General features: G+C 35.3%; 3 protein-coding genes and 2 non-coding genes across 7 annotated transcripts in view; 3 read left to right on the top strand and 2 right to left on the bottom strand.

Annotated features, from left to right (window-relative positions):
- LOC100176591 overlaps positions 1-11,914 on the bottom strand; it is a 28,955-nt gene extending 17,041 nt beyond the window's left edge. For all 3 annotated transcript variants that reach the window (XM_018814248.2, XM_026837016.1, XM_026837017.1), the window contains exon 1: positions 11,833-11,914. The gene's annotated coding sequence lies outside the window, so the exon portion shown is untranslated. The remainder of the gene's footprint in view (positions 1-11,832) is intronic.
- LOC100186811 (baculoviral IAP repeat-containing protein 3-like) lies at positions 7-9,886 on the top strand. Its single transcript, XM_018814387.2, has 19 exons — positions 7-194; positions 624-669; positions 2,169-2,699; positions 2,995-3,128; positions 3,343-3,395; positions 3,613-3,789; positions 4,071-4,186; positions 4,668-4,711; positions 4,788-4,833; positions 5,275-5,345; positions 5,801-5,883; positions 6,348-6,533; positions 6,829-6,937; positions 7,159-7,312; positions 7,482-7,581; positions 7,838-8,000; positions 8,273-8,385; positions 8,619-8,758; positions 9,276-9,886. Exons 1-19 carry the CDS (start codon positions 117-119, stop codon positions 9,473-9,475), a joined length of 2,544 nt encoding a protein of 847 aa, XP_018669932.1. The 5' UTR covers positions 7-116; the 3' UTR covers positions 9,476-9,886.
- On the top strand, positions 10,553-12,636 carry LOC100184414. The gene is made up of 4 exons (XM_002122419.5): positions 10,553-10,898; positions 11,301-11,445; positions 11,836-11,951; positions 12,164-12,636. Exons 1-4 carry the CDS (start codon positions 10,647-10,649, stop codon positions 12,443-12,445), a joined length of 795 nt encoding a protein of 264 aa, XP_002122455.2. The 5' UTR covers positions 10,553-10,646; the 3' UTR covers positions 12,446-12,636.
- Positions 12,637-13,216: 580 nt separating this feature from the next.
- On the top strand, positions 13,217-13,298 carry trnas-uga. The gene has a single exon. It is a non-coding gene; the product is annotated as a tRNA-Ser (tRNA).
- A 398-nt stretch (positions 13,299-13,696) lies between these two features.
- trnas-cga lies at positions 13,697-13,778 on the bottom strand. The gene has a single exon. It is a non-coding gene; the product is annotated as a tRNA-Ser (tRNA).
- Between the last annotated feature and the right edge of the window lie 2,263 nt (positions 13,779-16,041).

Below are 16,041 nucleotides of genomic sequence, written 5' to 3'. Positions count from 1 at the left end.
GAAAAAAATGACTAAAAATTTATCATTTAGATTTTATTGAGAAATCTTTGTAGTTAAAAGCTGTGTGTGGAGTGTGGTTGGGTGTGATTGTGTGTGGCTGTCTGCGAAAAGCACAAATGACAAAATGGAAGAACCAGCAGCTGGTTGAGTTCAACAACACTCCGCTGCATGATGTAACAATAAAGAGTTTCCTGGTAAGTTAGAACTGCAATTGATTATAAGATTAATGTAACTTATGTATACCCTAGTGGCTGTGCAGTGTCAGTAGTTATAACTCGGGTATTCTGTTTTAAACACCTTATGCCCGCTTACGAGTTACCACGAATATATTTTTCTGGGTAGTTGTTTTTTTTAGATTTTTTACTTTTTTTTGTACAAGTTGTCAAATTCAGTCAACACAAAGGGATCATTGTTAAGTGTTGTTTCCAAGGACACTTAGACCTACAATGGTAGCGGCAACTAGCCTTGAACCTACAACCTCTGTGTGCTATAACCACTGGGCCACGGCACCTGTGACATCATTCCACAATAATAGCAGCATCAAGCCTCGAACCTGTATCCTCTGGTGTTGCTGGTTATTAACAATTCGTTAATATATTTAAGACATAAAGATTATTTTCCAGATTAACTGTTTGAAAGGAAAAGTCAATATTGAACGAAGCACAGAAGGTAATTATGCATGTATTTGTAAACTGATAATGTCTGATATACTTGTATTTAAGCTTGGCTGTAGCTATATCCAAAATCCATTAGTTACCACTGGGTTGGAGAAATTAACACTGCCAATGCTTTCCCCACCAAGTGTGGCTAAAAGTTAAACAGAATAAACCAATCTAAACAAACGTGGTCCTATTTACACCAGAGCCATAAAAATAACATGTTTTCCAATCCATTGTTACGTAAAAGACAAATTGAACGCCAATTTGTGCCCAAAATAACACAACACACACAGGGAAAATGCATGTTTTTCTGTAATTTGAAGGGAAATTTGGGCTTATTAAAATTTAAAGGTTGGGAAGTCTAAAAAATAATTTGTTTTCCGTATCAAAAAAGGTCAAAAACAGGATTTAGAAGCGGTGAATTTGTTACATTTTAGTCATAATATGGCTTAATTTATATATTTTTTGCAAAGAATGTTTGATAAGGTAAATATAAGCTATTTTACCCCTTCCCACAAAAGGAATTCGCAAACAAGATCTACTCGGTGTTTCACAGTTGGCCACTTGGTGTTTCACTGAGCCTGATTGACACAAGGGGTCATCTATGTTAACATAACCTTTTTGTTTGTTTGATCTGTTATATTGGCAAATAAAATGTGGTGCAATGTTTGGGTATAAACTTTGATCATGGGTGGAACACCTATGAATAACTGTGTGGGTGGATGAAATAGCACAAAGTATTTCACGAGTCATTGGGTGTAAGCACTTTATAAGTCAAGCATGACATGTGACTAACAATAAAAATAAGTTTTGTTATAATAATTAAAGTGATATAGAGTTATAAACAACCATATGAACTATTATTTTGGAACCAAATTTGGACAAGCTCATATAATTACAATGTTTGCCACATACTTGCTGTATAAGTAATAAATGTGTGGCAACACTATACATAGTTAAACTATTTTATAAGTAATTGCAACACTATTTAACCTACTGACTAACACTAAAAATATGTTAATGCGATTACACCAGCTGGTGAAACACATTCCTCGAAACCAGACCATATCGGGTTCAATGCTCGTCACTGCCATGTCTGTAGATATTACCGGCGCCGTAGCACAGTTGGTTAGCGCGCCTGCTTGTAACCCAGAGGTAATGGGTTCAAGGCTTATCGCTGCTACCATTGTGGGCGTATGTGTTCTTGGGTAAGACACTTAACGGTAATTACTCCATCTCCAACCCAGTGGTCACTAACGAGTTGTCCAAATTGCCAAAACATAAAGTAATAGCCACTTAGTTGAATAAACGGATTTTATTGTTAAATTCAATACACTGGTAACAGTCCTTATTTATGCCATACAAACTCGTTTTACAATGCATCATATATATAAAAATGTATCATATTTAATAAATGTATCATATATATAGACTGTCATGTTTAAATTGTAATAACACCACGTTAAAACAATCACACCTTATTTAACAATAATGGATCCTTTGTTGCAGATGATGACACAACAAACACTTGTTCAAGTAACAATCCAAAAGTTAAAAGTTTCAAACAAATTCAAAACCAAATCAAAGTTTTGTTGAGTGAATGTAGTGTGCATGGTGATTGTGACGTCATAATGCATGTTGTTACATCATATTACACTGTGTTGCAAACCGCCTGTGAAAGATGGGGAAATGTTAATTATGACATCATAAGGGAACTTGTTAGCAAAGAAATGTCAAACCAATGCAACGAACCATTCATCGAAATTATGACGATGGAATTACCTTTATCTCCAATCAAGTCAGCTTTGGTCGCTTTCTCTGCGATAACAAACCTAACAACTGAAGGGTTTACAAAGTTTCTGCAATATTGCTCTATAAGAACCGAGTTCAACTTGCCTTTTAAGTTTTGTTGTTTCCTACTTAACCCTGACAACTTTACTTTATTGACTTCAATGCAACAAGAAGTCAATGGAAGCCGTAAAGCTAAGGTGGAAAACAATAGAAGGAAATTGCTACGGACTCTCAGGAATATGCTAAAGAGTAAGAGTGTTCTCCTCAATATGCAGTCCCATGGCAAGTTACGCCACAAAACCTAAAATTTAGCATTTTAGCCCCAAGTTGGCCATTACCCGAACACACACAACTTACAGTTACAAGGCCACCTAAAATTTAAGTCGGAATTGCCCCATTTTCCCAATAATATAGTATAGGCAATTATTGGTTTATTTTTTAACTATAGGGAACTTGTTAAGAAACTTAGTTTTCTGTTGGGGCACCAATAAGTGAATTGTTAAAAATCTCTGTCAGCGTTAACTTCAAATGTTTTTTCATACAGATCAAAATGGTTCAAAAAGTCAACAATTTTTGGCTGAATGTGTTGAACTCAGTGGTAACGCTGTGTTAAAAACTAAAACACAAACAAATGATGAATTAAAAGGAAAACGTCCGAAATGTCGGGCTTTTACACCAGTAAGTTTGAAATAGTTTACTCACTTCACTGTTGGAGGTATATTACTATAAGTGTACTTTGTGTACCCTTGAACCAATGTTTCAATGTCCCGCCTAGATGTTCTGGTTGCAACCCTAATAAAATACATTGAATCTTTTTGATAGAAAGACTTCATCACACTTTTATAACTTGCATGTCAGCAACAGCCAATGACAGCAGGGTGATGTTTTACAGATGAAAGTAAACGTTGTACCAGATATTGAAGCAGACGGACAAGTGTATGACAGGTGAGTCAACACCGAGCATGTTCGGGGTGCCTCGGGGTTCCCTCAATAGCTTTTACCCTGCTGTTAGGTGTTTATACAAACAAGCAGGGCCAAAGTATATTGCATTCACCACATTAATCAATGAGGTTCCCTATGTTTGCGACAACACATTTTAACTTTGCATATATGTAAGTATTTTGTCTATATGATGTTTATGTTAATTATGACATCACAACAGACCCCGGGACCCCCCCGGACAACGCAGCTTCTACATTCCACCGGGTGATGCTGCGATGGAATCTTACAGACTGAGCACGTTCATGAAATATCCACAAGATACTCCAGTAAACCCACGACATCTGGCAGCTGCTGGCTTCCATTATACTGGCTACAAGGACAGGGTCAAGTGCTTCTGGTAAATTAAAAATCAGCTAAGTTTTCAACCATTTTTAGACTTTATTTCTTATAACGCTATACGAACCAGATAACTATTAAAACAAGGCTGTTTAACCTGCAACCTGTTGGCCCGAAAAACCCTTCAAAATTGCCGGCAATAAAAACCATTAATGTAATGGTTTTTGTTCCTGCAGTATTGTAGCAAAGAAATTGGTTGAATAAAAGGCAGGGGTATCTATTAGAACTATACAAGTGATTATAGCGAAAGTATTGATGACATTTGGCTCGCCTTATCAACAGTTGCGGACTTTGTGTTGAGAACTGGGTTTCGGGAGATGAAATAAAATCCAAGAAATGGCATCGTAACAACTGCGAGTTGGTGAATGGAAATGGGAGTGGGAATCAACCAATAGCAGGTGAGTTGTGTGAGGGTTATGTGGGGTTGCTCTTGGTTAGAAAAAAAAATTATTTTCTATATGGAAGAGATTTAAGCCCAATAGAGTTAGCTCATCACCCCAACATTATATATTCACATTCCATTGAATATGAGCCAGGTCTTACAGTGTGAGAAGCAGGTGAGCTGTGTGGGGGTTATGTTGGGTTACTTGTATAAAAGGGGGTTCCATTCTACTTGGGTGAAGTTCTACAGCTTGGCATGCCACGGAATTTTCTTGCAAAAAAGATCAATTTGTAAGAAACCTTGGCTTATATGAAAGGATATGTACTGGTAGTGCTTGAGTAATAAGCTAACTCTAACTGTAACCTAAAATCTCCGGAATAGCAAAAAAGCTGTGACTTGCTGTATGACTCAACCCATCTGTAATAGAAATAGAAAGGACTAATATCAATTGGTTTAATAGTGAACCACAAACATATATTAAACACAACTTTTTTCAGGCATTTTTTTCCCATTCCAAAATGGAACCAAAAGATACATGGAGGTAAGGTTCAATTATACTTTATCATTCAATAGTTAATGCATGTACCATGCATTACTAGCAATACTTTATTCCACAGCATGCAGCAGACCCCACACATGCCAACCAAACAAGTACCAGCATTGGTGAGTTACTGGGTTTGTAGTATGCAGTTTGAAACTTTGAAATACAATAATCGTAAGGGTAAACATTGAATCAGTGAAACGACAATGAATGAATGAATGTAACTTACTTTATCCTTGCGTTGCCGTAAAATGACAACTTTTATAACTCGGGTGTTCATACACCTAGGGATGCACATTACAGAATTTCGAATCCTTTTGTATTCGAATCTAATTACGGGATTCGGTATTCTGTTTAATGACGTCATCTCATCATTGATATTAACACTGTTTGGAAAACCCATGCATTGATATTTGATATTAACACTGTTTGGAAAACCCATGCATTGATATTTGATATTAACACTGTTTGGAAAACCAATGCATTGATATTAATACTGTTTGGAAAACCAATGCATTGATATTAATACTGTTTGGAATATAAACACCAATGTATTAATACAGGCAGTGGCAACAATGCACCAATGCAAACTGCTAAATATGTGGAGCCTGTTAAAAGTGCAACATCATATCAGGTAAGATTTACTGTCAGAAAATGTGTCAGTCAAATACAACTTGATGCATGTTAGCACCTGTAAGTGATTAACCCAAGATTGTTGGTTTGGAAACACTTTGTAAAACTAGCTGTCAAAAGTAATAAAGTGTTAAAAGCAATTTAATATGTACAGCACTAAAGAGTGGTGCAACCAACGAGGTTGTGTCGGCCAAACACAACTTGACTTGTATGAGCATCTTTAAAAAGTGGTGCAACCAATTCAAGGGTGTTGATTTTTATCTTTAATACAACAAAGTCAGCTAATATAAAAACACTTCTTTGTAAGTGATTTTAAAAGTACCATCTCACCCCTCTGTGAATGTAAAGCATTGTCAATGGTTTTAAAAACACCCAAGATCCAAGGATGTAGGAAGTTTTCAATGCCTCTTTCATTCTTTGTTGTAGTAACAGTAACAAAACTTTATTACAACACAGAGAATAGAGCTGGCAACAATAGCTTCGCCCTATCATGAACAACTCGTAAGATCACTTGATTTGAGGAAAGAAAGTGACAGAAGGTAAGGTGGTAATAATATAGTGGGGTGGGGTAAAATGGGACATTTTTTGGTCCTATTTGGTGGCAAACAAAGAGGAATATTTACAAAGTTATTGATATTTAATTTCAAGTAAAAATGAGTAAACGCAAACATTTCACATTCTGTTGAAATCCTTTCTTAAGAGTGAAAGTAATAATCCTTTATGGAAACACTTAAACATATTGAACATAAGTATTGAGCTTTACAAAACATAAAATGAAGCAGAGGTTTTGGTCCAATGCCAATGAAAAAGTAGTCAAATTTAATATTGGCTTATGGGCTAGTCAGCAAACTATTTCGAAATACCATTAACCTTTGTGCTCAAATAGAATGACACACATTGCACCAGCGACATTGAACTAATATAAATCTGGTTGTAAGAGGAAATTAATTAATATTAACTTACATTTTTGCTTTGAAAAAATAACTTTCATTCTTTTTTTCAGTAAAACGTATGAGAACTGGCCTGCGCAGAATCGAACAGTATACGCAAGTGATTTGGCTCGTTCCGGCTTTTTTTACCTCGGTAATTTGGATCGAGTCCAGTGTTTCTCATGTGGAGGAGTGTTGCGCAACTGGAATTATGGGGATAATATTACAGCTGAACACACGAGACACTTCCCTCATTGCAGGTGAAAAATAAATCACTATCTCAACATAAATTGTATTATGGTTGGGTCTAACAGCGATGCTTTTAACTTAATTCTTTGAACATCATCGTATAACCAATAACTAGTGTCAGAAGTATGTTGGCTAAGTCAGGACATTTGTTCAATAATTTCCAACCCTTAATAACTAAAAGCAGTTAGTAATTGCCACCAAATTATAATTGTTCCCTTATATTGCTACTATTTAAACTTTATAATAAAAAAGAAAATAGATAATAAAGGCACGTTTCGAACTAAACCTATAAATTAAACCCAACAGAATGGTGCAAGGCACAGAAACAAGGAACGTAGCTTCACCTGCACAACCCAACCCACAAACAACGAGAACATCAACCCAGGAACCTCCTGATCCAACTGAAAGCGAGAAGGTGAGGAAAACATAACAAGACACCTCATTTGAATAAAATGCATATTCGAACGAATAAGTGTAACTTGCTTTATCCTTGAGTGGCCGGACAAAAATTTTCGTTATAACACGTTTGTTCTGTTTCAAACACCTTGTATCAGCTTACGAGTTACCATGTCTGTTACTTTTAAATTGTGGGTAGCTTTTTTAACCATTTTCACCTAAAGTTTATTCTACGCACAGTTGGAACTGAGTGAAATGTTCCCATGCCAGTACCCGGTGAATCCCCATATGCGGAACCAAGATATGAGACTTGCAACTTTTGACCAGCGGTGGCAGCAAAGAGCATTACAAGCAAAACCAGCTCAAATATCAAAAGCGGGATTTTTCTTCTTGGGTAAGTACTATGATGTCATAACACTTCCATTTTGCTGGGTTTACATTCTGATCATAGACATTGCTCAGAAAGTATTTGAAAGAAAAATGTTTAAGAATACTGATATAACAAACCAACAAATACTGTTTAAGTTGTTGCATTGTGTCTTATATATGTGTCAATCATCCAGGTGACCGAGATCGTGTAAAGTGCTGGTATTGTAACGGAGGTTTACAGAACTGGGATCCTAATGATGAACCATGGACTGAACACGCAAAGTGGTTTCCAACGTGAGTTAATGAAAGTAAAAGACAACAGCTTTTTTGAAGCCCTACTTAGATATATTTATGATCCCTCATTGTAGTATGTTGTGGGGTATGTATGGGCTTGAATGTTGCCTTGTGCCTTTGCTTTAGTTGTCTAGGGCAATCTCAGGAAAATTGTGAGACCCATAATACTGGGACTGACATTATAGACATATACCACAATAAAACAGAAATTTTAGAATTAATTTTCCACAAAATTAAAGACAACTTTTTCCCACAGATGTGAATTCCTAATTCGTAGCAAAGGACCAGACTTTGTTCACGCTATGGTTTCAAAATATCCCAACCTCCCACGACCGATATTACGTGGTCCATTTGATGTTCCACCAAGCATAAGAAGAAACAGTGAAAGTACGGCACCACCACCAATAATGGACCATAAGGTAAGAAACAAATCTGGCATAAATCCCAGCTAGGTTTGGGGTAGTTAGGAAAATTAGAGCTCATCGACAAGGACATTATCCATAAAGTAACACTAGAGATTCCAGTTTAAGGCAAATTTAACACTGGTTTTAAGTGCAAAAAAGGCACCCAAAAAGGTGGGTTTGGGGTAGTAAGGAAATCTAGAAGCTCCCAGGTTGAAGGCTCACTATGATGGCCTGTAAACAGGACGACCTTAAACACAACAAGTTTAAATCAATATTAATCCCGGCAGAAAGAGATGGCTGAAATGAAAACCAAGGTCAAGAAACACATGGAAAGTGAAGAAGCTAAGTCAGTGTTGGAGATGGGGTTTGGAAGGAAGGAACTCGAAAAAGTTATCAAGAAGTAAATTGCTTGAAACTTATTGCTGCTAAGTTTTACTGCTGCTGTTTGAATGTGAATACTAGACAAACATGTAAATGTTTGAAATGTTTAAATTTGATTGCATTTTACATAAACAAACATTCTCTTGAACAAATTCATATACAAACATACGTATCTTGAATTGCTCAAAGTAATGTGAACTGTTTGGATCCATTAAACAAACACTAATTATTGTATTCAACTTTAAATTTCAGAAAACTAAAAAAAGATGGTAAAATGTTCAAATCAGTTGTTAGCATTATTGATGCAATGAATGACGGCACAGATTCATCTGATGATGAAATGGAAGCGGATGAACCACAAACACAAACTCCAATGTCTATAAGTGACTTAGGTAGGAAAGGATTATTGTATATTTCTTTACAGATGGGATTCAGGGTGATGTCCCAGTTCTGGCTTAAATCCCAGGTCCCATGGCGTGCCTCACTGTAGGACCTCACCAATATAGAATAGAATGTGCATATTAAATGTTGGGGTAATGGGTGAACTCTGGTCTAAATACCAGGACCCATTACATGTCTCTCTGTAGGACCTCACCCATATAGAATAGAATGTGCATATACAATGTTGGGGTAATGAGTCAACTTTGGTCTAAATCCCAGGTCCCATGGCATGCCTCACTGTAGGACCTCACCGGTCACCCATATAGAATAGAATGTGCATTTTAAATGTTGGGGTAATGGGTAAACTCCGGGCGTAATCCCAAGTCCTATATACAATATATTAGTCCTTGCATTGGCTGTATATTAAAAATAGTTATAAGGTTTAAAAATCTCACATAAACACAAAGTATAAAACTAACTACCACAAAGTCCACACCCCACAAATAAAAATCAAATATTACCCAACAGATTTATCGCCTTCTATGCTGGCAAGGGTGGCTGAGTTGGAAGAAGAAAGAAAATGTAAAGTTTGTTTAGACAAGATGGCCGACATTGTATTTATACCGTGTGGTCACCTATGCACATGTATTGAATGTGCATCAGCATTGAATAAATGCCCAATTTGTAGAAAAAGGATTGAAAAATCAATCAGAACGTATTTAAATTAACAAATATAAAGTTATTTTTTTAGAAATTTAGGCAATTTATATATGGGTAGGTTAGTAGCTTACACGGTTACACCTATGCTATGAATATAGCATTGAGCATATGATCAAGTCCGACTTTTAAATCTAATACTAATTTCTATGATTGGTTCTTTTATTTATATATTTATCATTAACTTTTCTTGGACATGATTTTGTTTTTTTTATTTATTTACTATTAACGTGGACGAACAAACGCCGATACAACCTTTTATTTAGATTACCATTACTTTTTTATTGTTATTGTGTTATTTTTATAATGTATCATTAGATTATATATGCATCACTTGTATCGCTTCTCTATCACATTACAATGATAATGCACTTCAGAACGTAACTTTAGCTCTAATACATTTCTTTAAATATTAACAAGTATTCCTGTTGTTGCTATTTAAAAGTATCATCAGCATAGATGCCCAATTAAAAAACAAAGGAGGAAGGGATAGTTAGATACAATTCTATGAAACAAATCCAACTCATTGGTTGTAAGTGTTTACTGATTAATCTTATATGCCACCCCAGACTTGGCGCATATATTGACCCTAGTTCAGGTCCATAGTCTATCGACATAAGTTAATGTTTCACCAGAATATACATCAACGTGATAAGCAAACACAATAATCAGGCTCACTGCCTAAGGCAGAGTGGTTAGCGGTTAGAAGCTTAAACCTAACCAACAAACCACACAAATAACTTGAGGGGAGATTTGTTGCTGGTAAGTTAAGCTAGTATAGGAAAACTTGTGAGATATTGCAAATAATAAGCCTAATATATTAGAGCAGTAGTTACAATGTAATGAATAAACAGAAATTAAACTACAGCTTTTGCTTAGCAATAATAAGCCTTGATATAATAAAGCAGTACAAAGAAGTGCATCATAGGAATTAAACTAGGGTTAATATTTATTTAAACAATACAGATAACATGACCATGCTGTAATTATCCAGAACAGGGGGGTAATAGGCCAACTCTGGCCCCTACCTTATGACCTCAAGACCTCACCAATATAGAATAGGGAACCTGTATATAGTGCAGTTAGTTTAACAGAAGCATGTAAAACTGCTGCAGAACTTTACACAGCCTGTCATGCAGAAATACTTAACTCGTATTCATTCAACAGAACACTATAGCCAATATGAAAGTAATTTTAGTAGGGTTGCCTAAAACAGGCACAAAGACAATGCATGCCGCATTTGATATGCTTGGATATGGTGTGTATGACATCATGGAACATTTCTGGTATCATGGGGACTATTGGATGAAGTTTTGGAATGGGAAAGGTACAATAGATGATTTGAAAGAGATGTACAAGGATGTAGATGCATGCGTAGATGGGCCTATCTTTTATTACTGGGAGGAAATACTACAAGCTTTCCCAGATGTAAAGGTGAATCCATATGTAGATATTAATGCGGTGAATGCAACATGCATATGGCTCAGTTTGTTTGTATAGACACCTTAACAGCGGGGTAAAAGCTGGGGTGACATTGTTAAAATACAATTACACTTTGTTATGGTTGTCAAACAGAGGAACTTCATGGATTAATGTGATGAATGCAATATATTTTGGCTCTGCTTGTTTGTATAGACACATAGCAGCACGGTAAACTGTAAACCGTATTTTAAGGTTAAAACTGGAGTGCTCAGCCTAAAACACATAAAATTACCCGTTTTCCCCAAGATTACACCTATGCTTATTCTATTAGTTCAACTATATTCACAACACAAAAACCTTAAAGTTACGACAACCAAACCAAAATTTCTAGAGTTAATAACCATGCTAAAACAGATTGTTCTCACATTGCGCGATGAAGACAAATGGTGGAAAAGTTTAAAACAACAAGTGGATAATATTAAAGGAAGCAAAATGTACAGAGCAATGATGATATTCTCACCAACCGGTCGAAAGTTCGATGCCTTTGTACAACGTTTAAGTAAGTAACCATTTGTGCATGATTATATATTGACATATGTTTAAGATTTTTACCACTAAACTTGGTATCCAAGCATAGCAAAGTATGCTCGGATTTATATTTTTTTCTATGTGAATAAAGCCCTGCACAGTGGCATGGGATGAGATTTAGGCCAGATAACCAATTATTCCTACACCAACGGTGGTATAACCTATTAGTGACCACTTGGTTTAGAGTTAAAGCAATGTCTGGTTAGCTTCTTGCCAAAGACATAAATGTTATAAATGAGAGCAATATCTCATATCAAATCTGATATTCTTACAATAGTTGGTTGGATAACTATGTTAACTATTTTCTAATTAATACAAAACATACAGTATATGATATCAAACAAACAGTATTACTTACCAGCAATGGTGGAGTTTGGATCCATGTTCGATTATTCCAGATGTTTTAATACCAATGTTGATTTAAATGAGATGATATGTAGAAGAACATTCAGACAAAGCAACTCCTATATAATGCAGGTTGGTAAACATATATTGCAACAAAGGCTTAATGTACAGACTAATAGAAAGAGCTGGTAATCAAAATCATTATATGAAAAAATAGGTCTTCTTAATACACATATTCATACACCTCATGCTCATTGTTGATTCATAACACAGGTGTCTTCTTATACACTAGACACACTTCCACACATAGAGTATTCATACACCATATTTATATATTTTTACAGAAAGCACCCAAAGAGAACTTATTGGTGTATAAAGTAAGTGATGGTTGGGAACCACTTTGTAAATTCCTTGGTGTGCCAATCCCTGATACTCCATTCCCCCATAAGAATGCTAGGGGAGGTTTATTGCAAACTTTGGAAGTTCACCCAGTATTTGTGAGAATGCAACGTGAAACTATGGTGTCTTTGGGACTTATTTTTACCCTTGGTGCTTTTGGGTTGTACAAAGCATGTACAAAGGTGTCATTGGATAAGATAACACAGTTTATTGGGAAAATATATTAATAGATGTTCTATTAAAAATACAGCTAAAAAAATTATTTTAAAAGTTCTAGAGCATGTAACATTCTTTTCTCTCTTGGTAGCAACATCAATAGAATGTAGCATATTAGCAGGGTAATAATGGCTTATGCATTTTGTATGGATAACAGCTTTTGCTCTTGTAATTATTATAGTAAATTAGTACATAATAAATATACTCACCGAAAAATGACTTTTCCTATTTCATGATTTAGACAGTTCAGAAAAATTAGTTTGTTCTACACAGTCCCAGTTGCACACATGCTGTTCTGAGAAAAATAGAACGTTATTTGAACAGGAGACTAATGATGGCAATATATGTTATTATATATATCTTATTTTACACTATTTGTTGCAAGTTAACATTTCATATACTGCTAAATATTCATAACTACAAAAAACCTCACCGATAAAAAACACAAGGTCGTTTCCATACCTTCATCTTGTTTTAAATTGCAAAAAATGTTTAATATGTTTATTATAAACAAAAAATATTAAAAAATACAAAATATTGCGCAATTTTAGTTTAAATTTTCCCGCCATTTTTTCATTAAAACAGATGTTCGGAAAAACGTAAAATTTGCGCAATAAAATATAAAATCATTTAAAATAAATAGAACGTAACAATAAAATCAAGTATATGGCTTATAAAATTATGATAAACTAAAGAAATAAATTTAAATCACACTAGTTTAAATTCCTCGGTATACGCTCATACCAGAACATAATGCGCTTTTCGACTCCGGGTTTTCGTCAGCTGCGATGGCCGAGTGGTTAAGGCGTTAGACTTGAAATCTAATGGGATCTTCCCGCGTAGGTTCGAACCCTACTCGCAGCGTTTAAATTTTTCATTTTTTTAATCTTTTATTATAAAGTTTATAACCTTATAACCTTTTAGTTTAAATTTTATAAATAACTTTTAAGCAGACACTTTAATCGTTTTGTTTGTTTTAAACGTGCTCTTTTTAAAGTTTAAATTGTAAAATAAAGCTGCAAATAAAAATTAAACAGAAATTAAGCATTTGACTATTATTAATACGTTTAAATTTAAATTATAGTTTTCTAAGCGAAAGCTTCGTAGATTTTCTTAGATTTTAAAAGTTTTTTATTTGAAGTTTGAATTGTAAACGTAATAAATATGTATTTTACTGAAATTTTATCATTAATAATGCAGCTATAACACGATCAACTAAACTAATGAATAATAAAAAGCAAAAACAAAATTTAAAAAATAACCGCTGCGAGCAGGATTCGAACCTGCGCGGGAATATCCCATTGGATTTCGAGTCCAACGCCTTAACCACTCGGCCATCGCAGCGCGCCGTTAAGAGAACGCGAAAACGCGGTTACAAACAACGCGGTACAGCTATTATGTTGTGTTGGCCAATAGAATGAGTTTCATAAAACCGCAATCAAGTTTCATAAAACCGCAATAGAATATAAGCTGTAAACAACATAAATGCCCTCATTATAACCACACGATAACGAGTTATACACTGCTACCATTGTGGACGTATGTGTCCTTGGGCAAGACACTTAAGAGCAATTGTTTTAACCCAGTGGTCACTAATAGGTTGTCCCAACGTCTCACTAACTTTAGGTTGTCAAAGTTGTCAGCCATACGAACACAATCACCCACAATTTATCTTTGTTATTGCATTAAAAAATATAAATAAAATTGACGTAAGGTTAAAAACATATTAATTGTAAAACGGAACACAATTTAATTTATTTTAAAACGCGGCGCATCTGTCTTGTTAAAATACCTGCATAATAAATGTTAAGCCCAAATTAATCTCTTCAGGATCCCTATTGATTGTAGGCCTACTAAGCTAAGCGAATCTTTGAAGCGGTGCTTGGGACATTCTATGCGACGTAAAACTAAGAATTTTAGATTCAAATACATTGAACTGGAGACTTACATATAAGGTTATGTTTCTAACTTACGAAATATGGATAGCGATATGAGGTTACTAGGTATAACATCCAGGCATTTTAAGGCATGGCACAACGTTTTAGTGGTACAGTCATGTACGCCGAAAAATACTACAGAATAGGTCTCAACTTCAGTAGTACTGTGATGGGGTAAGATCCGTTAGCACATAATATTCCGTTTCCTACTCTATAGGCCTGTGTTTTAGTCGTGACGACGAGTCTGACGACGCGGTTATATATAGTTCTGTAAATATTTCGTTTACTACCAAACGGGATGACAAAATAGAATGATAACCAAGACCCTGCTGGAACGGCGTTACCGTGGTTCCGAAACACTTTAAACCCAGATTGCAATAAATTGAATCGCTTTGTTATCTGAGTTATAGTTTCAGAAGCTCTGGTCTAACGCGTCCAGGCGTTCCCAAAGCATATACCACATAACGCGTCGCTAATACATTTCCATTAATTTCTCCTAAACGTTAAGTATTTATTAACCTAGATAACGTGTGAGTCGTATTTTGTGGCACAGGTTGTATCTTATGCTTTGCGTGTTTATTTGTCTTTGCTTTCAAGTGATATCGGGGCATGTTTGCTGAGTAAATGCTTTCTTGGATCCGCAAATATAGGAAAGCGGGTTGTAACACAGGAGTAACGGTTTTATGGCATCTGGTCGACAGTAGAATTTTACCGTTGGAGGCATATACTGTTCGTACAGCTACGTATAGTAGGTTGAAGTATGTTTTCGTTGTTATTTATCTTTATATTTGGTAGCAAACAAATAATATTTACAGGATTATAATATACCCGTAGCGCCCGCTATGCTTTATAAATAGCGTTGATAATTGTTAAAAACACGACCAGAAAATATGGGTTGTAGTACTATGGGGTAAGATGGATACCGTAAGCACATAATATCCATGCTTCCCAATCTTGTTCTAAAAAATTAACAAAGCTCTTTTAGAGTTGTGAGGACGCGGTTATACAATTCTATAAATATTCTTTGTTAACTACCAAATGGGAAAATAAAAGAGAATAAAAACATGGGCCATTTTACCCCAACCTAGTAAACATAGACAGCATATGACGTGACTTTGCCTAAATTTTAGTTATTTATATCACTATATATTGTAGACGTGTGTGTCGTATTGATTTTGAGGTGTTTGGTATCGAAATGTGGTTTGTATTGTAGCTGTTGTGTGAGAGGCGAATGCACACGGACAAATAGTTCTTTGTAAAACGTAAGGTCCATGTGTATTTAACCGTATGTATATTGAACATAAAGGTGGACTATATAGGTACGTTTATAAAATGTGCAGTACTTTGAGTTGGATGGTTTTAAAGACGCACTAAGCAGTAAAACTAGTCAGCTTTTCTAGTTAACTTTGGGACCAGACATTCTTACATAAAAAAAACATTTAAGAATTTCCACATATATAGGGGCTGGTAGAAACGAAATACAGGAACTTATCACATGTTGGCGCGGTTTAAATCATAGTGGGGGGGGGGGGGGGCTTGATGGGACACCAAGTTAATGCCTAAAATGGCGATATAACAGGTTATACGTTTTGGCGTAAACACGAAAATCATTTAATTATAAACAAAGGAGTTTGAACTACAACACAAGTGCACAAATATCACAATGTAAC

This window comes from Ciona intestinalis, chromosome 12 (genome assembly GCF_000224145.3).
Source record: "Ciona intestinalis chromosome 12, KH, whole genome shotgun sequence".
Classification (NCBI taxonomy): Eukaryota; Metazoa; Chordata; class Ascidiacea; order Phlebobranchia; family Cionidae; genus Ciona; species Ciona intestinalis.
Note: the sequence above shows the minus strand (reverse complement) of the source record. Positions and strands in the feature narration are given on the sequence as shown.

What these genes read in the sequence shown, in the direction of transcription:
- LOC100184414 (XM_002122419.5), top strand. Translation starts at nt 10,647, where the DNA reads ATGAAAGTAATTTTAGTAGGGTTGCCTAAAACAGGCACAAAGACAATG. An exon ending in AAGCTTTCCCAGATGTAAAG is followed by an intron (nt 10,899 to 11,300) that starts GTGAATCCATAT and finishes ATGCTAAAACAG; the next exon opens with ATTGTTCTCACATTGCGCGA. An exon ending in TGCCTTTGTACAACGTTTAA is followed by an intron (nt 11,446 to 11,835) that starts GTAAGTAACCAT and finishes ATTACTTACCAG; the next exon opens with CAATGGTGGAGTTTGGATCC.
- LOC100186811 (XM_018814387.2), top strand. Translation starts at nt 117, where the DNA reads ATGACAAAATGGAAGAACCAGCAGCTGGTTGAGTTCAACAACACTCCG. An exon ending in AATGTCGGGCTTTTACACCA is followed by an intron (nt 3,129 to 3,342) that starts GTAAGTTTGAAA and finishes GATGTTTTACAG; the next exon opens with ATGAAAGTAAACGTTGTACC. An exon ending in AGCGGGATTTTTCTTCTTGG is followed by an intron (nt 7,313 to 7,481) that starts GTAAGTACTATG and finishes TCAATCATCCAG; the next exon opens with GTGACCGAGATCGTGTAAAG.